At 39.2% G+C, this 24,730-nt stretch overlaps 1 protein-coding gene across 11 annotated transcripts in view; it reads left to right on the top strand.

The window, feature by feature from the left end:
- The window catches only part of LOC110973191 (uncharacterized), a 61,371-nt gene extending 36,683 nt beyond the window's left edge, over window positions 1–24,688 (top strand). For 2 of the 11 annotated variants that reach the window (XM_022223822.2, XM_022223819.2), the window contains 15 exons: window positions 1,340–1,549; window positions 5,075–5,368; window positions 7,937–8,063; window positions 8,652–8,813; window positions 9,181–9,412; window positions 10,120–10,186; window positions 10,753–11,346; window positions 11,678–11,728; window positions 14,144–14,290; window positions 14,401–14,743; window positions 15,943–17,232; window positions 17,612–18,123; window positions 19,196–19,375; window positions 20,616–20,718; window positions 21,763–24,688. In XM_022223822.2, coding sequence (XP_022079514.2) covers window positions 1,340–1,549; window positions 5,075–5,368; window positions 7,937–8,063; window positions 8,652–8,813; window positions 9,181–9,412; window positions 10,120–10,186; window positions 10,753–11,346; window positions 11,678–11,728; window positions 14,144–14,290; window positions 14,401–14,743; window positions 15,943–17,232; window positions 17,612–18,123; window positions 19,196–19,375; window positions 20,616–20,718; window positions 21,763–21,785 — 4,335 coding nt within the window. In that variant the 3' untranslated portion in view covers window positions 21,786–24,688. Of the gene's footprint in view, window positions 1–1,339; window positions 1,550–5,074; window positions 5,369–7,936; window positions 8,064–8,651; window positions 8,814–9,180; window positions 9,413–10,119; window positions 10,187–10,752; window positions 11,347–11,677; window positions 11,729–14,143; window positions 14,291–14,400; window positions 14,744–15,942; window positions 17,233–17,611; window positions 18,124–18,488; window positions 18,596–19,195; window positions 19,376–20,615; window positions 20,719–21,762 lie in introns of all 11 variants that reach the window. The other 9 variants (XM_022223825.2, XM_022223823.2, XM_022223820.2 and 6 more) reach the window with 9 other exon arrangements.
- Window positions 24,689–24,730: the final 42 nt, after the last annotated feature.

Genomic DNA, 24,730 nt, shown 5'->3' with positions numbered 1-24,730 from the left:
TTGGAGTGTCTTGAAAACAGCTGACTGTTGCTGTAATATTTCATTTGGAATAAATACCAGAAGTACATGTACATGTACATCAGTTAGATGTGTACATGTGTATGCACATGTACTGGTAGCACTCCTCATCAGTTGAGTTCTTTAACTTGATCATGTAAATCATGAAGCACTCTTTATGTTTGTGTGCCTAAATTGGGAAAGGAATTTTGAAGTCCTTTATTTATGTACCGGTACATGTACAATGTATGTACCTTTGGTTCACTTTGGGGAAAGGCTGATCTGGAAGCATTCTGAGTGACAAGCTTCTGACAGTGACAGTGAAGGAATAGACAATAAAAATGTTACACTGCCTGTACATTCCAGACAATTCTGGGTGTCTTTGTTTAAAGTTACACAAGTATAGTAGATTTGGGGATTTGAACAGGTACCCCTAAATGTATTTTAGTGGTTGTTGGGAAAAAGGAAAGTTTTCAGACTTTTATAATTATCTGTTAGAAGTTTTGCCAACTGTTTTAAGCAATAACAGTTTTTATTTATTTTGTGAAAATAATGTGGTTTTGTTGCACTAGTGGAAAGGAATGTTAATCGTAGGTTAAAACATTTTCCAACTCTTCTGGCAAGGGATATTTTAGGCATACTTAGGGTTAAGTGTTCTAGGTTAAAACATTGGTCATATTTCATGTTGGTACTGGTAGATATAATTTAATGTTGACTTATGGTAAGAATAGCAGCTGTTATTTACTGGTTGGATTTTGGAGTCTAATTTTGAATGACTTCTGACAAAGGTGATTTTGTAAAAGGCTTTTCCTCCTGATGTTGGTGGTAGTCGGGCATTGTGTTTCCAATCCAAATTTCTTTCAGTTAATGTTGTACATGTACGTGTACATGTAGTTTGGTTCACGGGCAGTCAGGAATTGTTAGTGCTCAGTCTCTGCATGATAGGGGCTTTCATTTTGCTGTCATTGTTGATTGCAGTCCATGATTTCTTTGATTTTGTCGTCCTTTGGTTGACATTGTTGAGTTGTTTGTTTTTAATCAGCTGTGGAGTTCATGGTTTCTTTAATTATAAGGCTTTCTTTTTTTTCTTCTTTTTCTTTAGTCATTGTTTCTCGTTGACTTTTGTTGATCAGGACTGTGGTAGGAGCTTGTTTGTGCTCAGATTTTATTTTGGGGTTTTATTTTGGGTTTTTTAGTGTATGTTGCATTTTGTTGCTTTAATTTCCCTGACAAGAATTCCTTCATAACCATTGTGTTTTCCAATTCCAGTTTATTAATCATCGTTTTCAATTGTGCATGCTGTTTCCCCCCTCCACATTTTGCCTTTTTTTTTCCAACCCAGCGACGCACCCGGTCCAAATCCATACCCGGCAATTTCAAACAAGGGGAGTCTATGCCCTCCATGTTTGATGCCACTAATCCCACTTACTCTGTTGACTCCACTGACGCCCCTTCACTGAGCCGTCAACCCCCTCCTGATGTCTTCCCCAAGCCCAAAGTCCGACGAAGTGGTGTTGGGAGTGCTTTTGCCCCTTACCAGCGAACAAACAGTGTCAGTATTCAATTTTCTGATGGCTTTTGTCAGTTGCCCTGTCCCAATTTTTCTGTGGCTGTCTTTTCCTATCTTTCGTATAGCATCACTAACATCATCATCATGGGGAAAAGTTGTTTAGTTTATTGCTAACAGTAGATTTTATAGAGAAAGTGGAGAGTTGAAGGTTCAGTTCAGTCAAGATGCAAAGTGTAGCACAGTCAAAAAAGAATTGAATCATGTAGTTCATTATTAAAAATATCATACATCTACTGGTACACATACATGTAACCTAGTTCAAATCTGACACTGATCTGCATGTACGGTAGGTCTGTGAGGTGTCAGAAACATTTCAGGTGTGAACATTATAGTATTGAAACTGAATTTCTTGTATTTGTACGTGTATGTACATGTAGGTATGCCAGTGCAGTCAAACTTCACTAATAATAAGGCCCTTGTTAAAGTGTTAATACAGCATTCTGCATATGACAACATTTCCTTGTTCTCAGTGCTTTAGCATTCATTGTTTTTATACCTGATTACAAAAAGTGCTTGTTGGAACCAGATATTCTGCAAAGTCTAAAGGACCCCTTATCAATGATGTGCAACCTGTATTAACACTCCTGGATGGCCTGGATGTAAAAGAGATGCTTGACACACGTGTTTATGTGAACAAGGATTAGCAAATGTAGCTTTGTTAGGGAGAATTTTGCCATTAATCTTCATCATGTGACACAGCATCTGGGACTGAACTTGACCTCTAACCTCTTGGCAATAGTCTGGATTCCATTGTTCTCTTTCTTTCATGGATTTCTCTCTTCTGTAGCTCATTCATTTAGTGTGATCATCATAATGCGATACTAATTTTCTGTGGTGGTGAAATGCAATTGTTGGAAATTATGTAAGCTGGATAAGAAAAAAATGACACTCTTCAGAAATCACTTTTAAAGGTCTGTTTGCACAAAATTTACCTTCCAAATAGTTTTTGAGCATGAAAATTGGATTTTGAGTATTCTCTTTATGTTTGGAATAATAAATTTTGTAAATGTGCAGCCAGTTCAAAGAAGTGTCATTTTTCCATGCCTGGCTGTCTTTGTGCATACGGTACTTTGAAATCCAATACACCATGAGGAAGATAATCATTTCAGATACTGGTAAATGTGGGTTTGAAAAAAAGATGTTTCTCCTATGGAATTTTGAAAAACTTCTTCATTCTCAGATTGTCTCAATATCATTTGCTTGCACAGTCAAATAGACATTATTTCAGTGTTACAGTGTAGACCCCACCATTCATAGTATTTAGTACTGTATTATTTGAACTAATCCTGAACTATTCATAAAATGTAGAGATAACATTTCATTCATTGAAGCTTTGCTTTTGAAATAAATCAATTTTTTTCATTCAAAATAAAAGTTGAAAGAGTAGTGCTTTGCTTAAGTTGTCATTAGGTGGAACAGCATTTGCATGATGTTGATATCTCATGGCAATATTGCTCAGAGTCCCTCCCAGAGTCCTACAACCTCACTCCCAACTACCAGAAAATGCCTGTTAATCTTTTAACTGATCAATAGATGTATTGCCCTTGATGGTAGGCATTTAGAGTAACAGGGCCCCTTGCTGGGTTGCCCTGACACTTAGCCAGATGGAAATGTCAAAGTTTCTCTTTGCAAGCTGGGAATTCTTGACAACATATTTTACAGTCACCTCTCCAACCCTAGTTAATGAGACAGACGGTACTTCATTGACAGACCAACAAATGTCAAGGGATTTGAAACTCATAGTGTGAACTCCCCTGTCAAAAGCATTTTCCTATGCAATAACTGACATAAAGGTACTCTTATAAGAGCTTCGCATGAAAATTGAAACACAGTACAGTATCATTCCTGCTTCGTGCAAATCTAATCATATTTATAAATTAAGCTTTCCGAAGAAAACTATTGAAACACACTTTCAATTCTGCGGTCTTTAAATTATTATTACATATATATTATCGTCAATTATGACAAATTGGACTCATATGTAATATAACTGGATGGCATAGACAGTCATTCACCTTTTTAAAACTAAACGCAAGTGATTGGGTCTTGGTTAGTTAATTTCCTTTCACTTAACTACATATTCATGCTGTGTGAGTTACGGATGAATGACTAACACAATAATTTGCTTAGTATATTGAACTGGAAACCAGCCAACATGTCAAGTAATATGATAATGTTGCAGGTTAACAGTTAAATACATTAAGCACTTTCATGTGCATCTTTGTAAACATATATCACTGAATGCATTTCCTCACTGCTCTTAACTACTTTTTGGTGTGAAGTTCACTCATGTCTCCATGGTTAAACTAACTTGACATCACCTTCCATAATTCTGCACAACCCACAATGTGGTGCCACTGCACTTTGCTTGTTAAAATATTACATGCAGGGAAAGGTGAACTCTTGTGGTATCCGTGAAGAATACAGGAAAAATGTTACCCAAAGATTGAAAATCTTTGGATTCATTGTAAGCCTACAGTACATGCAAAACTTTGTGCAAATCACTGGTGCCAACCACGACAAGTACCTACGTACGTGTAAATCCAACACATTGCGGGGTGAATTTTGAGCTGCCTGAGCAATATTCCCCTAATGACTTGGCAGTGCTCAAATAAGAAAGTTTTGTTGGTCTTGAAATTTTCCTTTTGAAAGTATTTGGTTTTGTTCTGATAAAAGTTTGGTTTTCTACTTGATTGAAATATCAAATGGATGACAATGCTTAGAATCGTTTCAAAGTTTGTTGCACATGACTACACCAGCTGAATTTGCGCAAACATTAATTTTTCCCAGGAACGTAATTTATTATTGGCATGGCCTGTTGGCTTTCGTATTGAGTTCCAGTCACATTCACTGAACACAGCCAGCTACATGTATATATACCATTACTGTCTCGCATTCCATAACCAGTCATTACGCTTGCTATATGTAATTCGTTGGTGCCAGATTGAAATCAAATCAGGGAATGTCTGTCTTTAATTAATTTCCCAATCCAGTATTGATTGCTTTGCCTACCCATTCTTTTTGGACTTGTTTTTTTAGTTTGCGCTGGCAGTGCTGTAGACCATAAAGGTCTAGCATGGTTTTCAGCTGCTTGTAATTTGAATAAAGCGCATATGCAAATCACAGTTTATGTAGCCTTTTGAAGCAGTAGATATGGGTTTTTTTATGACATTTTGCCATATGGCTGTTTTTATTTGTGATGCAGTGGGCCATGACAGACATATTTTGCATTCAAAATAAAAATTTACATCAGAGGCAGGTGTTCGTGTGCATGGTAATTCTCAAATTAATGTAAACGAAAATAGGATGCATTTTTAAATCTACTGGTAGATTTGTTGGCATCAGTGAATTCACAAGTTACTGGGCAACTCGTGTAGATTTTTAAGCAGAAGCAATGGACATAAGAAATGTTCCAACACGAGATAATTTACTTGGAATTATCCATTTCGAGTTCACACTCCTGGCTTCAGCATGAAATTTTAGTTTTGTGATATAATGTACAAACAGCGTGAAAGCAATAAGGGCAGCCGAACGGTCCTGAGCTCCCAACGTGTGGATGATTTCACCAATCTCCGACCGGGACATGTGGAACCTATGACATTCCGCGAGAAGCTCCTCCGTGACCGAGAACGGGAAATTGGCCTGTCAGCCGTGCAGAGGGACTCCAAATCATCAGCCCGACTGCCGCAGAAGAAAAGACTGAGCTTGGGCATCATGGGAAGGGTGGCCGCATTCAACAAGGGTGAAACTGAGGTGGAGACCCAGCCTAAATTGCAACCTCCAAGGCCAGCCCCCAAACCGGTAAGATTGACAACATAACGGGATGAGTACAAAAAAGCTGCATCAGGCATACTTTGTTTGCAGTTGATTGATTTTTGCTATAATTTAAACAGAGTGGCCATCCATAAAATATCCTTCAAAATGTGCAGTACATGTATATCCTTGCTGACTTTATAAAATGTTAAAGTTTGCATATTAACTCCCATGGGTTCCTTTACTGCCCTTAGAAGTACCCCGGTGTGTACTGCAGCTGAAGTATTTGAGAGCATGATTGATTTATGAGATTAGTTTGGCCAAATGCTTAGTTACATTAACATGTAGAATGGAGAAAGGTTCATCAGGATTTCTGTTCTGCTTAGTATTGCAATGTGAAGTTTAACCACATTTCACATATAGCTTTACAAACATTCAAGTATGATGTAACGCATAGATGTGACTTGTCACCATAAAATGAGAGGAAAGTCAAAATTTTCAAAAATTGAGATATTGGTATTTTTGAATTCAGCCAAAAAAGAGCGTTCCAGTGGTATGTACTCGTACAGGTATGGAACACCTGGGGTAAAAGTATAAGGTGGCAATGTGACATTATTCTTGCAACTTTGCATCTTTGTTCCCAACATCGCTTCAACATTTGTGACCATGCAAGAATAATGCAGTCTTCAAAATAGCTGAGAAAATTACACGATCCTGCAAAATATTTGGAATTGAATAGGAGATGGGTTACTCTTTCCAAATATTGCAAAACCCAAAACTTTACCTCCACTTCAATATGACTTTGAAGTTTGAACCCTCAAAATAGGAAAGAGAGAGAGGCGACTTTATTCTCATTTTGTCATGTCAGGTCACATATAATGACTTGTCTGAACTTTGGATCCATTTTGCAATTTTCATGAATTCATAGTATGCATTAAAAAAGCCTGTTTATTTATGTACATGTATGAATGCCTCAGATATTTTTTAGCATTAATTACATTTGTAGTTGTTTAATTGATTCTAACCTATCTATTAAAATATGTTGGTAAACACACCTGTGGAAAAACACTTTGTCTTTTCTTTTTCAGCATCCTTTTCAAACATGATTGAATCATACACTCTCACATGGAATGCAGTGTTAGGTGGTTGATGACTTGTCCTGCTACATTGCATGTGTATATAAAGTACATACAGTTTACATGTATATGACATTTGTATTGAATCAGTAAGCATTTAATCTACAGAATCACACACAGTACACGTGTGTGATTTTTCTCTTGGCTGGGAAATATTTTTACGATTTTCATGCAGTTTGCAAGTCTCTTTTTTGTATGTAAGTTTCTATTATAAATTTCTTCCCATTTTTTATTACAATTTCTGGCTGAAACATCTAACTATCGTAGAATTCTGGTCGAAATGTCCTGTTTTCCATGAGACAGCTCATATTTCAAAAAGACAGGGCCATTCAAGAACCAAACTTTTTCAGCATGTGTGAGTCAGAATGCGGCCATTCTGATTAGGCCAACCTTGTGCACACGTTACATCATATTTGCTGTTCTTGAATGTCCTCAAGCACTTTCTTTGGGGCACGCTCCGTTGGAATACCAAACTGGCTTATTGATGTACAAACTGAATGAAATGGTTTCCTCTGATTGTTGGCAAGTTAGAATGAAGGAAATCAGAGTAACTTCACTGATCAGAAGGGAATGAGAGAGGGGAGTTCCATTGCTTTGAAGACTACTGAGTGGCTCTAGTTGTCAGTTCAAACCTCAAATGTGTATCATGTCTACTTACATGTACATTTGTATATTTACATGTACATGTATGGTTACACCATCTTTTGAAAACGGTTAGCTAAGGTGAAGATTCGTCTGTACTCGTGCTGTGCACTGGTTATCAAATGAATGCATGAACTCTTGACATGGGATTTGGTTGGGGATTTTATTAGTTAGTTTCCTTTTTTATTTGGACATTTTCCTGTCAGCCAGGCATTCAGAAGGTAGGGACTTCTTGTTCTTATAAAAAAACATGCAATTCACAACACCCCAACTCCCAATGATATTCATGAACCGTATATTAATTTTTGTCAACCACTACTAGTGTCTATATGCATGTGCACTCACAAACGGATTTTTGCTGTTAGTCTGTGCATGTGTGTTTTCAAATACTTAAACTGCTACATACATGTTCATGTATGCGAGATATGTGGAAACTGTGTTCACTGGATGAAGTGTGGAGCTGTGGAGTACATGTATGTACAGACGTTGTGTTCACTAACTGATCCCCGCAGAGTGAAGATGGATGCCGTGATAGCTGCTGGTGTGTTACAGTATGTCACAGGTCTGCATATGTATTTGGCATGGGAATGGTTGGGAAATGACTCTGGTCTGTTGTTATGGGTACGAGCATCTCACAGTTAATTCAGCATGCATATGTCAAAGCCACAGTGGTATTGGATAGAAAGGTAGTTGGTTTCTCACATGGCCATATTTCCTGCAAGAGGAAATACACACACCAGTAACTTAGCCTAGAAATTATGAGACAGAGGTAATGCCCAAAGGACTGAACATCCATGTGTCTCTTTTTTCTGTTTATCAACTTTTTCAATTACCGAAGGAGCCAGAGTACATGGCACTGACTATCAACATGAAGCAGAAACCAAGAAACGAAAACGGCTTTGGGTTCACCATCTTTGGAGGTGCAGACAGCAAAAGGCCAATTGTTGTCACCAGCATAACACCAGGTGAAGATCGCTTTGTTTCTTACTTTTACATATGTATCTGCAACACATATGCAAGATTAGAAGAACCGTACAATGTACACAGCAGCTTTTAAACAGTTATACAGAACCTAATCCCACCAACTATGATCAAACATGAAATACGGGGCGCTAGTGGGAAATCTCATGGAAAACAATGCGCAAGGAACACACACAGGAGCATTAATAAGACTCTGAATACAAGTGCTTGGGCCACTCTGTTGGGGACTATGTAAAACCAATCACAAAATAATGGAACAGGAAATGAGATCGCCAACAAGTTTAAACAGGGGTCTGAGATGGTACTCGAGTGGTTCCTCCTTGGTACTGAGCACGCTTTCCTTGCTAAAATCTCCACAGAAATAAAAGGCACTCCTTTTTGAACTTGATGTGTATGGAGCATGAAAATCATGGAGGTCAGACACAGAACTCTTCTCAAACAACTTCCAGACGTTCAAGTTGATTTTAGATTACTCCCCTCGGAGCAGTCTTTATTTTATTGCAATCACCTTGGCAATGTAGTATAATCCAGTCATAAGTTACTTTTGTTCTAATACCGTGAACTGTATACAGGAAGCACAGCTGACAAGAATGAACTCAGAGTAGGGGATGAGATCATCGCCATCAATGGCGAGACGACCAAGATGGTTACCTATGACCACGCTTTGTACTGCTTCAGTTCCTCTGTCTTGGATGGAGAGCTTACACTGAAAGTTCATCGCTATGAAGATCTGGGTAAGTTTGTAAGGAGGGCTGATGCATATGTTGCATTACAGGTCGTTCTTGAAATGAATTTTGAGTTTTGTCTTGAATTCAAGGATAAAAGTCGCATCATAAGGTATAAATAGATAAATGTATTCCTTTTTCCAATGAGATCTGGTTTTTGAAATTTGAAAAAGTTACGTTTAGACACTTTCACCAGTGTGATGCAATAGTGGGCTCAATTTTGTGTGAAATTTTATCAAGTGACTATGCACAGATCAGATATTATACTGCTGGAAGAGCATGTGCATTCACCATAAGAGTTGGAATAACAGTTGACCGTTTGTAGAGATGAATTAGGACATGAACCTTCTCAGTCAGACATTATGTTCTGGTACAGGAAAGAGAGTCCGTAGCACTTCAGGCGCCAGAAGCACCGAGCACACCGCAGCTAAATCAGACACCTCTGAGTTTGCCAAGCGTCGGGCCTTCTCACAGCCCTCAGACCCCAAAAACCTCTCGCAGGCCGCCAGAGCCAGGAAGATCCTACAACAGATGAGGGACGAGGAGCAGAGAATGGAGGATTTGAGATGGGAGAGAGAGGAGGAGAGAATGGGTGCAACAGTCAACGGGTTAGCACTTTGCTCAAAGTTCTGAAATTTGTTCCCAGTGGAGACTGATAAAAATATTGACAAGTTAATGTACCGATATCTGATGACATATTCTAGAATGTGATTGTTATAATGTAAACCTGGGGCCAATTTCATAGCGCTGCTTAAGCGAAAAATTTGTTTAAGCGTGAAAAACCTTGCTTGGCAAATCACGTTACCAGCCAAAACTTCTTGTAATGTATATTGTTTTGGAATGGTATTTACCTGTCTTTTGGTTAGCATGACTATCACATAGAGTTTGAGCTGGTAACCTTTGTTTATTAAGTAGGGTTTATTTGTGCTAAAGCAAATTCTGTGCAACACAGCTCTATAAAATTGGCCCCTGCTTGTGGCTATATGTTAAATCACAATAACTACTTTTTGAACATAATGGAAGACAAGCAAAATTTGGCAGGCTGCTAGGGCTTGGCTACATCTGTAGGTTTGAAAGACAGCAGGTTAGCGAATGTTTTACAATACCTGCATAAATTCCCGTCATCTGGTTGGTCGCAGCCTTTGTTACATGCATTTGGATTTAGTCTGTACGTGCTGGTTTCCAACTCAAACAAATCAAGTGCAGAAAAATTGTATGTGAGCTCTGCAGTGGATTTAGCAGTGAGTTGTGAGCTGTTCAGTGCAGCACAAACTGAATCTTGTCATGACTTCAATTTCTTGTGGTTTATTTCCAGCAATCAGAATTGGAATCACAGTGACAACAAGCAAGGCCCCTTGAGGGCGTACTACGATGAACCAGAGGTAAAATATCATGTGGAGTAATAGGCCAAATACCAACACTATACAACTGCAAGTCTTGATTGTGAAACAAATACATTGTGGATCGTATACATGAAAAATACTGGTATATTGACGGATTTTCTGAAATAAAAAATTTAGATTTCATGAAGGGCATTACCAAATTTGCTTAATTCTATAGCAATGTAAAGCCGGCAAATTTTAAAAGCTTAGAAATTAGTGTAGTACCCTCGTTGGTAATTTATCAAAAGAAACAGGAATCAGTTTTTAAGAAAGCTTAATTTCTTGACCAAGTCAAGTTTATTGTTGAGGAAAACCTGCATCAAAATGGAAGCAGAAATGGAATGTAATATTTACCATAAATGCACTGTTTATTTAAAAATAGGAAAAAAGTCCCCTCCACATTCTAGAAGAGCACAATTATTTTGCATGATGCACGGAAGTTGTAATTGTTATCCTATCCTTGTTGTAGAAATAATTAAGTCTTACAACTGGACTGTTAGTTGCCTTTAATTTCACAAGAAAAATGCATGCTGATTTTTCCTCACCCAATCCCTCAATACAAACAGCCTGAAGAGCGACCCTTAGGTGATGCTATCCCATCAGGCCCGGCAGCCTCCTCTGTGTCTGAACCTGCAGACTCTGTCCCTTTTAAGAATTGGGAAGACACCCAGATGAGTCCAAATCACACCTCGTTTATTGAACCAGAAATCAAGCAGGATGTTGTGAAGCCAGTAGAAAAACCTGACCCCTTTTCAAATCTTGAAAGAAACTCTCCTAGTAGGGAAGAGTATGGGGAATCCGCTCAAATTAGCATTGAGGTGAAAGGTGATGAAATATCTCCCAAACGGGATACCATATCACCCAATACAGGGATTGTGTCAGATAACTTAACAGAGGATGTTGATGGAAAATATCCCTATGATGGCGTAATTAACTTAAAGCCAAAGGTTGAGGGAGATCGCATTGAACCTGTAGAAACTGTTGTTAAGACTGAAGTAGCTAAAGAACAATCAGTAAACCTGTTGAAGCTGCTAGGACATGACGCTCTTGAAACACCCCAATCTGGCCCCCTGGCAAAAGATGGGAACAGACCAGAAGAGACTGGGCCTGATGGGGGTATAATAGATGATCCTCCAGACAGGAAGACTAATAAGTCCAAGGTGAGTGGGCGTGGTCACGTTTCCACTGACAATGGGATGAAATGTCTTCATCACTAACCACGCACCTTAACACCACTCTGAGTGAATAACTGAATAAGCACTGTAGTTTCTTACTACTAATTCTGTCTTACAAGACATCGTAGGACTGGTTCTACTCATTAGTTCAAGTTTTCGAAAATTAAAAAGTAAACCATTCAACCTTGACAAATGGTTTCCCCTTTTCAAATGATACTTAACAGTAATTCTGATCTTGGAAAGTCCTAGATATGTAACCAAAAGGGGAGGAATCACAATCATAATTTTTAAATCTTTCTTTTTTCTAATCTGTAAGCCTCATTCACATTGGATTAACAATTTGGAAAGATTGACAATGACTGTACATGTAAGTAGAGAAACGCTGTCTGCCTCCTTGGATGAATGTGATCAATATTCCACCGACTTGCTAAGAAAGCTGTTTGTTTTCATGCTGTGTATGTGGCTGGTTGTTTCTGAGCCCCACTGCTGGCTTTTTTTTTGCTGTGGTCAAGTTGTCCATAACGAATACAGCTTGTGGAAATGGACCATTTGTGTTTGAAGTAGATGGTTACCTTTTTTAAGAAGGATATTTGATTCACGTTAGGACAAACTGAGTCTTGTCATATCTTGTGTTGATTGGGAAGGCATCCACTTCTTCCATACCATCTAGGAATACATGTGCCTTAAAATGCAAAATCCAGGGATGGAACTTTTCCTTGAAGCAGGTGTTTTTTTTACTGTATGCCGTAACAAACTAGATATACATGTACTGTACTCAGTCTTGTACAGCGTAGAATCTAGCTGCATTTTTGTTTGTTTAGTTTTGTTTGTTTTTTGTGAGTGCCCTGACTTGTGCTATCTTTTAACTCTTCCAAGAGATGGGAATGTATATGTACCTCCTTTGTGTCAAAAATTGTGCTGTTGTGGAAAGGTCATGTTGTCTGGGTCATCCCCCGGGGCATAGGGTGGAGGAGAACATGAAGTTCATTTAATATTTGTTTTCTCATTTCATTTTTTCATGGTGGTGGTTGAAATCTAACATTTAGTGTTGAGATTTAACTAGTTAGTTTAACTAAACTAAAATGTCACATCTTTTCATTAATCCCTGTGCTATGTGTCACTTGTGAAATACGCAGCACTTTTTTGCCGATTTCTGTCTTCTTTAAGATAGATGCTCCTGATACGTTTTGCCTATTTTCCCAGGTGCACTTTGAAACCTCTTAATTATTTCCTTTCTTCCTGTCAACTGCAATCTGATCATACATTTACAGGTATTTGATTTTTCCCTGTGCTATTTTTTGTGTCTTATTACCACAGCCTACACCTATGGCATCTTGTTTTCTGATGGATAATGCTTTATTTTTGAAAAGTTATGGAAAAGTTTAGGCTGTTCTTTCTTCAAACTTAAATCTTATGTTTAAAGGTTAACGGAAATTGAAAACAGTTAGGTATGTGAAGTATTTCAAAATAATAATAGATAGGTAAACATTTCAAAAACAGCATAAATTCAATGTTTACCCCTTTAATGGTGACCCCAAAATAAATGAAAAGATCCTGTGTTTCTGCACCCACAAAAAATCCCCTTTTGGCCCTTCACGCTCCCAGGCTGTTTGATGACATCATTGGCAGAACGCCTACATGTACAATGTACATGTACATTGCATGATTGCACACAGTACGTACAGTATTGCAAGCATGCAATAGACCACATTGTGTTTGATGTAGCTTGGCCCACAGACAAACACTGTCTCAGTTCAAGAAATACATGGTAGGACTGTGTCTTTCAACTTCTTGCTGTCGGGGAACCCCGTTTCGAGAACCATGGGTTTGTATGCAGAACTGGGGTGCCCAAAATGGGACAAAAGAGCTGATCCGTGTAAAGACCGTACTCAGAACAAAAGACCTGCTGCTGGGAATTGCCATCAGTTTTCGTCTTGCATTTTTCGAAGGTAATTCATCACTGTTTTAAACAGTATACCACTATTTTGGGCATAGCGCGCCTGCGGATTAGCACCACGGACAAAAGTGCTCCAGGGGCCAATGATGAGCGACACAGCACCGCTGCTCGCTAATTCAGCCGTGTTTGAAAAGACTCCACTGGCATTAACTTGGGACAAAGGAAATCATGCAACACCTCACAATTCTAGGCTGTCTTTTTCAGGGCGGTAGGCCTGGCTGAAATATTCAGGAGTCAATGGAGGTTACCTGTCAGCTAAGAGTAGCCACCAAACAGTCATTTGTGCGGGTGTAAATGTCTATTAAATGAAATTATGAATTTTTGAAGAATTTTGAAAACTGAAAATCTTGAAAATTGCCCGTAAAATGTATGTGTGCACTGCATTTTCAAAAGCACCAGGCAACATGTGGTTAATTTCTACGGTGAATTGAGACATTGTTTGCCTGTGCATGTAGTCATTTTGTCAATGACGTCATAAAATCAACCTGGGAGTGCGAATGGCCAAAATGAGATTTTGTATGGGCAGGGAAACGCAGGATCTTTTTATTCATTTTGGGGTCACAATTTATGGGGTAGACATTGAATTTATGATGTTTTTGAAATGGTCCCATGTTTATTGCTATTTTGAAATACTTCACAAAAACTAAATGTTTTCAGTTTCTGTTAACCTTTAATTTTTGTTGTTGTTGAAGTAATAAACCCATAAAAATAACACTTGTACCATAGATAAAAAGTGAATGCCAAGTATCAACCTACATTGTCATTTCCCACCATTGATATTCCTTGCTTGTCACCCGCTTATTAAATCTTGCCTTGCCCTGTTAGGAGATTGAAAGCGATGGAGATATGTTTTCGTCAGAGGATGATGAGAGAATGGAAGAAGAAATCATGAACAAGATGCAAGAGGAACAACGAGCTGAAGAAGAGGCAGAGGCCAGGCATCGACGCATTGAAGAAGATGAACAAGATAAGGTATGAAGCAAATTGTTAAAATTAACGTTTAGTTAAATCAAGTAAAATTATTATTCATGCATTTATCATTGTGCAAGTGAAAAACCATTGAACAACCTTTTTCTCAACAGTTGCCGGTAGAAGAGGACTTTATCACATCCCGGTCGAAACTGACTGAAGAAGCACCAATCAGCAAACAGCAACACACATCCGAGGAGAGCGCTCCTCCTCTGTTGCCCTGGCAACGCTCAGGAGACAGCGGTAAAATGCCCAAGTTCCAGCCAGTGAAATTCTCTGCAGGTCCAAGGCCATTCTCGAACCGGCAGGGTCCTGAGCCATACAAGCCACCATCTTTCAAGCCGGTCAGTGTAAAGGACAGTGCGCCGGATGTCAAGCAAGACATGCTGAAGCGGCGGTCGGACTTCTTTAGTAAGCCACCAGAGATAGGCCTCTTGCCTGTCTTTGGTTACTCAGGTAGCAATCCAGACCAGTGCTCTGCATGCTGGTGTGAAATGAAATGGTCACCTCCTTGTAGTGAAAGTGCATGCTGAAAATGGATGGTCAGAATTTTACGAACTTATTAAGTGTAATATCAAAATGTTTAGCTTTTGTGCATGAAACAAGCATATTTTAACATTGCGTTTTTTTTATCCCTAGAAACCCTAGAAACAAAGTAGATTGCATGTTCATGTAATGGTTACCATTTACATCAAAACAAGTACATGTCTTTAGTTTCCAAAACCTGAAATCGAAGTTTACTTAAAGTAAATTTCTTCATGGCTTGAGTCTCAACTTAATTTTGTTACATGTGTTTAACAGTTCTGGCCATCCTTTAAAAAATACAAAGTTTTATAACATAATTTAATCAATGTTTTCACACCATGTTTGCATGTTACTGGCTGCTAACTACCTCCACAGTAACTAAATACAGGTCTTCCCCCTAAGTAGTTAACATTATTTTAATGTCAATCATGTCATTGTAGAATGCGCTGAGAATATGCCTCACTAATTGTTGTCATGAGACCTACAGGTTAGTACATGTAGGTGGAGGGAATTCCATACACAGACACCACACATTTTTCCCTACAGTTACTTACTAGCTGTTTGAAAGCAATGATAAGACCTTAATAGTCAAATTTAGCAAGGAAAATATTGAAGTGTTCATGTAGAAAACACTTGGAATTTTTCATATCAGTCTCATAGGGTTTGTGTACAGGGTGTCAAGCAGTGTCTGAATATGGAACTCTTTCCTGGTAGGTTTGTATGCTTGACTTGAAGATGGTACACAACGATCATAAAATATCGAAAACAAGACTGCTCAATTATCTTTAAATATTGTAAATGAAAGTAAGTTAGTAACAGTGAGAGTCAGTTGGTGAAATCTTTCCATGCTTTATGGTGTTACTTTTGAATAAAACAAAATTTTGTACTTTTCCCAATGGTCGTTTGGATGCACAGTTGGTGGAAAATACAGTCTGTTCAAATCCCACAACTGTATGCCATGAATAAGCAATACATCGCAAGTGTTGATATTCAGCAGGCACTCAAACTAGTCTGGTATGTGCAGCTTTTGTAACAGTCTACACGAATAACAAGAAAGATCACAGGCTATTTAAATCAAGTGCATGTGACACCATTTCTTTGCCATTTTTTTATCCCTTGTTAATTGTTAGATGATGAGAGAGACAGAGATAACAGAAGTGGCACTTCTAGTCCAGTCATTGGTGCCAGTGTGACTGCTGAAGTACAAGAGCCAACTGAGGCTCTTATTGAATTGCAGGCCCAAGAACCTGTGGAATCAGTCGCCAAACCACCACCTAAGCAGCCTTTATCACTTGCGTCCCGCAAGGCGTTCAATGTTGAAGAAGAGAGAAAGAGACTGGAGCGATGGCACGCTGAGCAGGAGAGGATTCGGCAGGAACAGTACGAACAGGAGCAGAGACGGCTTCGTGAACAGCAGGAAAAAGACCTGGAGCGGGCAGAATCTGAAGAACGACGGAGGAAGATGGAAGAACAACAGAAGCTGATAGAGAAACAGCAGATACTACAAGAACAGGCTGCCGAGGAGAAGAGACGATTGGAGGAAGAGCGCAAAGAGAGGGTGAAGAAGGAGCAGGAATACTTAGAGCGGGCGAGATTGGAGCGGGAAGCTGCGGAGAGAGAGAGATTGAAAGATGAGGAAGAGCAACGGAAGATGGCTGCTGAGAGGAAGAGGAGAGAAGAGGAACGGCTGAAGAAGGAGGAAGAAGAGCGACAGAGGAAAGAGGCAGAGAGGAGAAAGGCCGAGGAAGAGGAGCAGAGACAAAGAGAAGAGGAGGAGAGGCATCAGAGGGAGCTGGAACAACTGGAACAAGAAGCGGAAGAACGGAGGATTGCCATCAACAAATTACGGGAGAAAGAGGCCGAGGAGAGGGCACGAAGGAAAAAGGAAGAAGAAGCTAGGCTGGCTCGGGAGCAACAAGAAAAAGAAAACAAGAGGTTTGCCCGACTGCGAGAGGAGGAGATTGAGCGCATCCGACGGGAGGAGAGAGAAAAACTTCGGAAGGAATGGGAGGAACTGCAGAGAGAGAAAGCAAAGCAAGAGGAGAGGGAACGAGCAGAGCGGGAGAGGTTGGAGCAACTCAGAGCCGAGCAAGAGCGGTTACGACAGGAACGCATCAAGCTAGAAAAGCAACAAGAAGAGGAACGACTTCAACTGCTTAGGGAGAAGGAACGCTTATTGGAACAGTCGACCAGTACCAAGCTTGATGCTGACAAAATCCCATACAACAAACAGGATAGGGACCGAGGATCTAAAAGCCCAGATGTCATTGGCAAAAACAATCGATCTGAGGAACATGAAGTCCCAGTCAAAGAGGAAATAATTGTGAGTCAAGAGGAGACTGATGTACACAGTGCTCCTCCTTCAAAGCCTCACGATTCCTTCAAGGTCCCTGGGCAAGGTTATATGTCACAGTTCAAAGGTCAGCATCATAGAACTGTAGTTGGCACAGCAAAACCTTTATTTTACATTTACGCAGTATTTTGTCCATATTATAATTGACAGTAAATTATAATTGAACATGTCGATTATAATTTAAAGTAGCCACAAGTCAGTATATTGCTTGGCAAAAATACATTTCCAATTGCTTTGAAAACGCTAAATAACAAACATGTTTTCATGCACTTGAACATACCCAAAGCAGCACACTGCTTAGCAATTCTAAATGCCGAGGATTAACTTTACAGCATTTTTCATGGGTGTAGCCCTTTGTATCAGTCACTTGTCATGCCCAGCCCCCCAAACAGAAATGTAGGTGTGATTTTCTGTCATTTATTTTGTTTTCATATTTTTTTGAACAGATGGTAGAATGGCAACTCAACATTGGATGGTTGAAGAAGCTGAACGGAGACGACTGGCGGAAAAAACTGGCACGACCCGTCTTCACGATCCTGTTGAAGTTCACAATGATCCTATCCTCAGGAAAGATCTCGACATGGAACCAGTACTGGAGAAGAAGAACTATGCCCCAGAACACGTGGCCCCGGTACGCCACATGGACAAGCCAGCCAATCAAGAACCAGTGGGGAAGACAAGAGACCACAATAGGCAGCCACCTCCATCATCGCAGAACTCCCAGAACCAAACCTACCGGGAACTTGCAGTTGATGTCCCTCCAGACTTCCAGCCAGCTCCCCGGAGATTGCGGGCACCGGAGATAGACGCAGAGAAGAAGAAGAAAATTCAAAATCGCCAGTCCATGCCCGACATGGGAAACCGTGTGCCGGACGTTGTCAGAAATGATGCATACACACCACCACCACCTCAAACCTCAGACAGGAACAGTGGACGCATGCCAGACAACTTTCTACAGGTAAGTTTGGCAAACACGTTGTGAGGTGTTGTAATATTCATCTGTTGTTGGTATATCAGGTAAATTGATCACAACAGTTGTGTACAAACTGAACTTGAAAAAAATCTTAGGTTTCCCATTCACAAGTTAACGTCATTGGGCCAAATAAGCCTAATAGTATGAAAGTTCATTCTTCAACAGACTCTAAAAGTGATCAGAATAAATACCTGTACTCACTGCTTTCTAGCATCTACTTTGTCTAGATTTTGTGAATTATCAATTTGTATGCCACAACTACCTGTATTTTCGTTAGAGTGCACTTCACCAATCTTTCTACTGACAAGGGATAGTTATCAGAAATAACCCAACTAAATGAAACTCAACAGACATTGATGAGTTTAGCTGCTCAGAAGGAGGCAGAAATGCAACGGTCTTTGGTTGACAACACCTGTGTTGTTGTCGACCTTCAGTGTCAGGAAGATGACCTCACCAGGTATTGACCTCATAATTTATGAGCCACATGCACATGCATAATTCATGCTATCTGGCTGAGGAAAGCACTCATTGGCTACTCCAGAGCAAGCCAACCTATGTGATTAATTAATTGCGCGGTTGGTTGTTAATTTGGATCCAAATAGTGAGGGTCACAATAATAACTGTTTTTCTTTCTGTTCCTGTTGCACACTTTCTTTTCTTTGTCATTTTGTACCTTTAACTACGTGTACCATACTTTGTCCTTTCTTTCTCTTTAAATCTCACTCTCGCCAACTGTCACATATTTTTGTTATCACCATGTTTTCTGCTTTTTTTTTAATGTGTACATGTATATACATGTATATCTCCACTCTGTTCTCTTCCATCTTCTGGCAAACCCTCTGTTCATCGTTTAACTTGTTTCATCACCTACTGTTCCATTTTTATCATTCTCTAATGTGCTTCTGCATCCTAATGTACCGGTATGTGCTTCTCTTCCCTCAATCATTTCCTGATTCCATTTCTTTCTATCTCTCTGTCCTCCTTCCTTATCTTTCCCCCCTCCAATTGTAACCCATCTTACCCCTTCCCCTTTTTCCCCCTCTCTTTCCCATCTCAGCAGCCTCAGCTCGGCCCCCCAGGTCGCACCTCCGCCTTTCAGCAACCTAGCAAAAAGCCCGCCCCCGGGCGTTCAGTCAGCGGCAAAGTCACCTGCAGCAACTGCAACAAATCCCTTGGCCGGGGGGCAGCCATGATAATTGAATCCCTGGGCCTTCATTTCCACATTGAGTGTTTCCGGGTGGGTAGATTGTTGAACCAACTCCATTAACAGTCTAATTCTTGCTCTTGAACTTTGTTAAACATCTCAGAAATTCCTGGGAACTTGCACACTTCCTTTTGGAAATGCGCTACATTACATGTTCCCAAAGAGAAGGTTTTCGAGTGAAATTAATTTTTTGGGTTTTGAGATATTTTCAGAAGTTCATGCTTTCTGTTCTGTAGTAAATCTCTTGAAGTAAAAGCCTGTACAGTTTGTTGCATTTGTTTTCTTTTCTTCATCTGTCTGTGAAGACAGCTGTCGATTCCATTTACATTTTGCGATGCATTTTACTTAAGCTTGCGATATCCTGTTGTAGATGCTTGAAAATACTGAAAGCATGAACTTTAAAAGCTATTGCATGTAAAAAGCACAGTTTATTCCAGTTTGAAAGCACTGAGGGGAAATTGTTTGAATTGACGCCGATTTCAAAAGCCAGTATCAACTAACATGACAGCATGATAGCTAACAAAAGCACATCCATGCACAGTGTAATGCATGCAAATTCTGAATGGTTCAGTCCTGACTTTATAATATGCAGTGTATTTTGCAATGTAATTTGCAATGTATCTGTATTTTTTGCAAAGAGGAATGAAACAGTTTAGTGTTTCAAGTTAGGTTTTTTAGTTTTATGGAATTGGTAGGAAACTGACCTGTTGTTTTTTATGAATTTTTTTAATTTAAATCATCCTTATTGAGGGTAACCCATCCAGCAGGAGCTGATCATTTTGGGCCCTCTCAAAAAAAACAAAAACAAAAACCCAAAACGCTGGTTTTACACAAAGTGAACAGAATATTCAGCATAGTAGTGAGGAACATTTACCCTCTGCAGAATGTATGTACTGCATATAAAGAAATTCTAGTAAATCTTCACAAATGAAAGGTCAGATATCCGTACTGAGAATATGGACCCAGTTTCATTACCTTCTGAGCAGGAAATATGACAAGAGTTATTTTCTCAGAGAAAACAAATGGCAGTGAACCAGCCACAGTGTAATGGTACATTTAGTAATAGGCTGGTATCTCATTTCTGCTACTCGCACGTTTTGTGCATTTACCCTCGCTGTAAAACTGGTCCAAAGCAGAAACTGCTCTTTCATGGCTTTTTAAAGATCTGCTTGTGAAAATCTGATGGTGTTCTTTCAAAGTTATTGACAACTTGACATAGATGCCCAGATACAGGAATCTGACTTCAAAAGGTCTTACCTCTGACTCCCTTTAGTGCTGTGTATGCAACATCCAGCTTGGAAACGGAACACAAGGAACAGACGTACGAATACGAGCCTCAAAACTCCACTGTCAAAACTGCTACAGCAATGACGCAGGTAAGCATCATCTGCACACTTGCATCTTTGGGAAAAATTATTGGAGATGTTCTGTAGAGTTTGGGGGTGGTATTCATTGGGTCCTGAGCTGGCGTTACCAAACTGGAGAAAATATGGTCATCTGATCTTATATGGCCACCTGTTTTACTGACTGTGTCCCAGAAGTAAAGATCAGAACTAAGTAATGTATGGCTTTGGCCCATTAATGTTGTGTCTAAACAGTGTCTAATCCCCAATGGATTCAAAATAACCACTACAGTAGTTTTACCCCAGTTACAGTCTGTATGCTGATGAATGTGTAGTCTTGGTTGCAAGATGCTGTTAGTGGTGCAGTGTTTCAGCGCACCGGTACATGGTCATTGGGCTGTCCAACAATTTACTGAAGTGGATGCCCTGTACTGTACACACAAGTTGGAGCTGTAAAGGACATCTTGGGAATCTTGTATTTCTGTTCAAGAAATTCAGAGCTTATCGGGGTGTGTGTGTTTGCATATGTGCATTGTTGAATGCATCATTACATGACACTTGTCAATCATGTAGCCTAGCTCCTGTGCTCACATGGTACATGCAATTTCCAACTCCCAACATTTCCAACAAATATGATGCAAATCATACCCTCTTTTGCCTGGACATTTTCATTATTTTTTCTTGTTTTGTTGATTTTTGTGGTCTGACAACTTACAAATCGGGACAGTTCTTTTAGCAAAGTACCCAGACTAGTCAGCTTGTAACAGAACAAACCCATGGATTGCTTCCAGGGTACCAGCTCTACTATTCTTGTGAACCTCCTTATTGAATTATAAATATTCATGTAGGTTTGGTACCGTTGTATGCAAAATTCCCAAGGTGTCGTTTGTGGCCCTGATTTGTGTGTACAGGGTGCCCATTTCAGTCCATCAACGGCTGTTCGTGTTGAAACAAGGCATTGCTATGGGCGTCTAACAACCAATGTAGAACAGGTTTGGTGATAATGGCAAAAATTCATAACCTCAGCTAAAATGAGTGGTAGCTATAAACTGAGTTTTGCATCTCATTGCATTGCAGGATTTGAGTTCACAGAAGTCTGACATGGAGGAAGAAGCTAAATAGGCATCTGAAGTATGGTCCAAGCAACTTCCAATCTCTGCAGTGATGACATCTTTAGACAAGGTGTACAGTTCAAGCAAGTGGTGGTCTTTCCAACGTATCTCTGTCCTTTGTTTACAGTCCAGGTGACTCCTGTGTAGACCGTGTCCCTGCTCAACAGCGACAGGCATTTTGAAGACCATTACTGCCCTATGCCCAGTGCCCTTGGAATCGTGCTGTAGAGTTTTGTGCATTTGAGATGAAACTTGGCTGTGCATACCTTCTGCTGTAACAGCCAATTTTAGCCAACATTTGTTATGTTATCCTGACATGTTGCTGTTTTTATTTCCATACCTCATACTTATTCATGATTGAAACTCCATTCGTCAACATGCCTCAGTCACTTTTGTTGCTGTCCACAAGGGGCCCATGTGAGAAAAGTCAAATGCATAAGCGTAGTGTACTACGCATGTGCTTTATAAAGCTAACATAGAATTGTTGTCTGGGAGTAGTAGGCACACCATAGCTGCACATAGAATTATGGTAGATGGATGCAAATGTTGATCAGCATTTTAAAATATGCCTGATATTGTAATCGCAACTGAATATGTATGAGGCATGCCACAAGTATAAAATAGTTTATACCAGGTGGATGGTTGATGTTAGCTCAACTTGGTGTAGAGTACCGAAGTGAATACGTCGCATGCACAATTCCGCGTGTAAGAGCCATTAGAACCAGCTTGTGAACCAATCGACATGTAGTCTTTTTTTTTTGCATTACACTTCCTGGTTCGAACTGACGTCACACTTCAGCATTCTGTTGAAAGTTGACAAACTTGGTTCCCTTGGCTTTGCCTCAAAGCTACTATTCACCCACAGATTTGTATACCGAGGTGCACCACTTTCGAATTGCAATGCTAATGGTGTTCATCCGAAGGATCAACCACCTGACCTTTTCTGTTTACTTTTTTACAACTTTTTGCTTTACTTGATTTTATAGCCATAGATTTTTTTATGAATAGCACTAAGTAATATGGCTCTGATCTTCAAATGGCAGGTTTTTGCAAGGTTCCGTTTACTGACTAGATACTAGTAATCAGTTGGATCAATTATTTTCAACTTTTATTCAGTATTTCATGTAAAGTAAGTAAAACAAATCATGCGTGACTCTAGGTTAGCCAAGTTGTAAAATAAAAAAGCTGCAAAGATATTTTCCTGATTAAAGTCCATATTTTGATACAGTGGTACTTATTCCTACAGTAGGAATAGAAGTTGATGAAAATTCGAAAGCGGAGTTAGTATTGTTTAGATGTGAGATCTCATTTGTTGATCCTTCTGTTGTGTTGAAAATGTTAAGTAACCAGTCTAGTACAGTAACATATTGGTCAGACAGCCTCCATTTTCTCTGCCAGCAACAAAAACTGCTGATGAGAAAGTTTGTAAACAAGGTGAAGTCAAAAGTCGACCCAAACCAGTGTGTAAGTCTCAGTATTTCTGTGGATAGCTATGTAGACAAAGCTATGTGGAAATTTAATTTTTCAGTTTAAAGGGAAATCATAACACCAGCATTATGTATTAAAATGAGCGGGCCTGCCTGTTGTAATTGTCAGCTCTGGCAAATGTTTATACTCGTTTGTATTCTCGTCTGTATTAAGATGTAATTTCTGTTGAATACAGTGGCTACCCTAGGTAGAAAATCACCCAAACAAGGAAGTGTTAAAGCCATGTTGGAAATATAGAGAAAATAGTGGTTACCTGTAATTATGTTGGTTGAGGGAAAAATTGAAACTCATTTAGTTTAAAATCTGTAAATATTTCAGTTGTTCATATGACTGAATAAAAATTCACAATTATGTTAATTTCTTCCAGAAGAATGTCAAACAGATAAAGTAAGGCTTAGTTTTTTGTATTGCTCAAGTTGGTATTAATTTTTAACAAAGAAACTAATGGTGGTTTTAAAAAAAGTTCTCATAGCTTTGATCAAAATAAGTGAAAATGCATCAAGAAGTGGTACAAACATAGGCTAATATGTACAAAGTTGTTAATTTAAAAAAAATTCATTTTCTAAACCATAAAATAAGTGTCATCAGTGTACTTGAAGTTAGTTCATTATTTAATTGACCCAAGTGTAAGCGTACTTGCTGTATATGGGAAATCAGATATAGACGTTAGCTGTTTTGGTTAATAAACAGAACTTATATGTATGACTTCACCTAGTTGAAATGCATTATCATAAACTAAGCTCACAAGTAGCCATTACTCCAGTGGCAGCTGATCTTCATGTACTCTCTCAAAACTTGAAACAAAATTATGACAAATTTTCGTGAGATTGGTAACTTGATCAGGAGTTTACAATCCTGGCGTTTTCCAGTGGTTTCAAAATCAGTAGGTGTTTACCGGAAACCCAATGTTTTAAATGTTTCAAATTGTGAAAAAAATTGTGAAATGGACCAAAAATGTTCCGAGACTTTCAAAACCAACCCAGCATTGTGTATTAAGATGGGGATGCCACACCAAAACATTTTTACTTGTAGTTCTGTCATGTTCCAGTGATACCTATAGTTGTAAATCATAAAAAAACAGGTGGTTTTGTCATACCCTGAAGTTTCCTTAGTCTCAACCCTCCGTTAACATTGAGGTTTATGAATGCACATTTATGAAAACGTAACATCACAAAGTGAACATCATGTATCTTCAGGTGCCGTATTTTGCTGCATGAGATTTTACTGTTTGAAGTAGTTCTAAAATGGGATTTGTATTCACACCTTTGCCTGTCTGCCTTCCAAATCAGAAATCACTATTTTAATATTTTAACAAATTCATCTAAAAACATTGTGTACAGAATGCGGTTGTGTATATTTTTTGGATTTGTAACTGGAATAAACATCACATCTGCTTACTATCATTCATGGAGTACATTCTTACAACGGCTTTGTCATAGATGAGT

This window comes from Acanthaster planci, linkage group LG02 (genome assembly GCF_054643075.1).
Source record: "Acanthaster planci isolate LZ-2023a linkage group LG02, COTS_SCS, whole genome shotgun sequence".
Taxonomy (NCBI): domain Eukaryota; kingdom Metazoa; phylum Echinodermata; class Asteroidea; order Valvatida; family Acanthasteridae; genus Acanthaster; species Acanthaster planci.
Note: the sequence above shows the minus strand (reverse complement) of the source record. Positions and strands in the feature narration are given on the sequence as shown.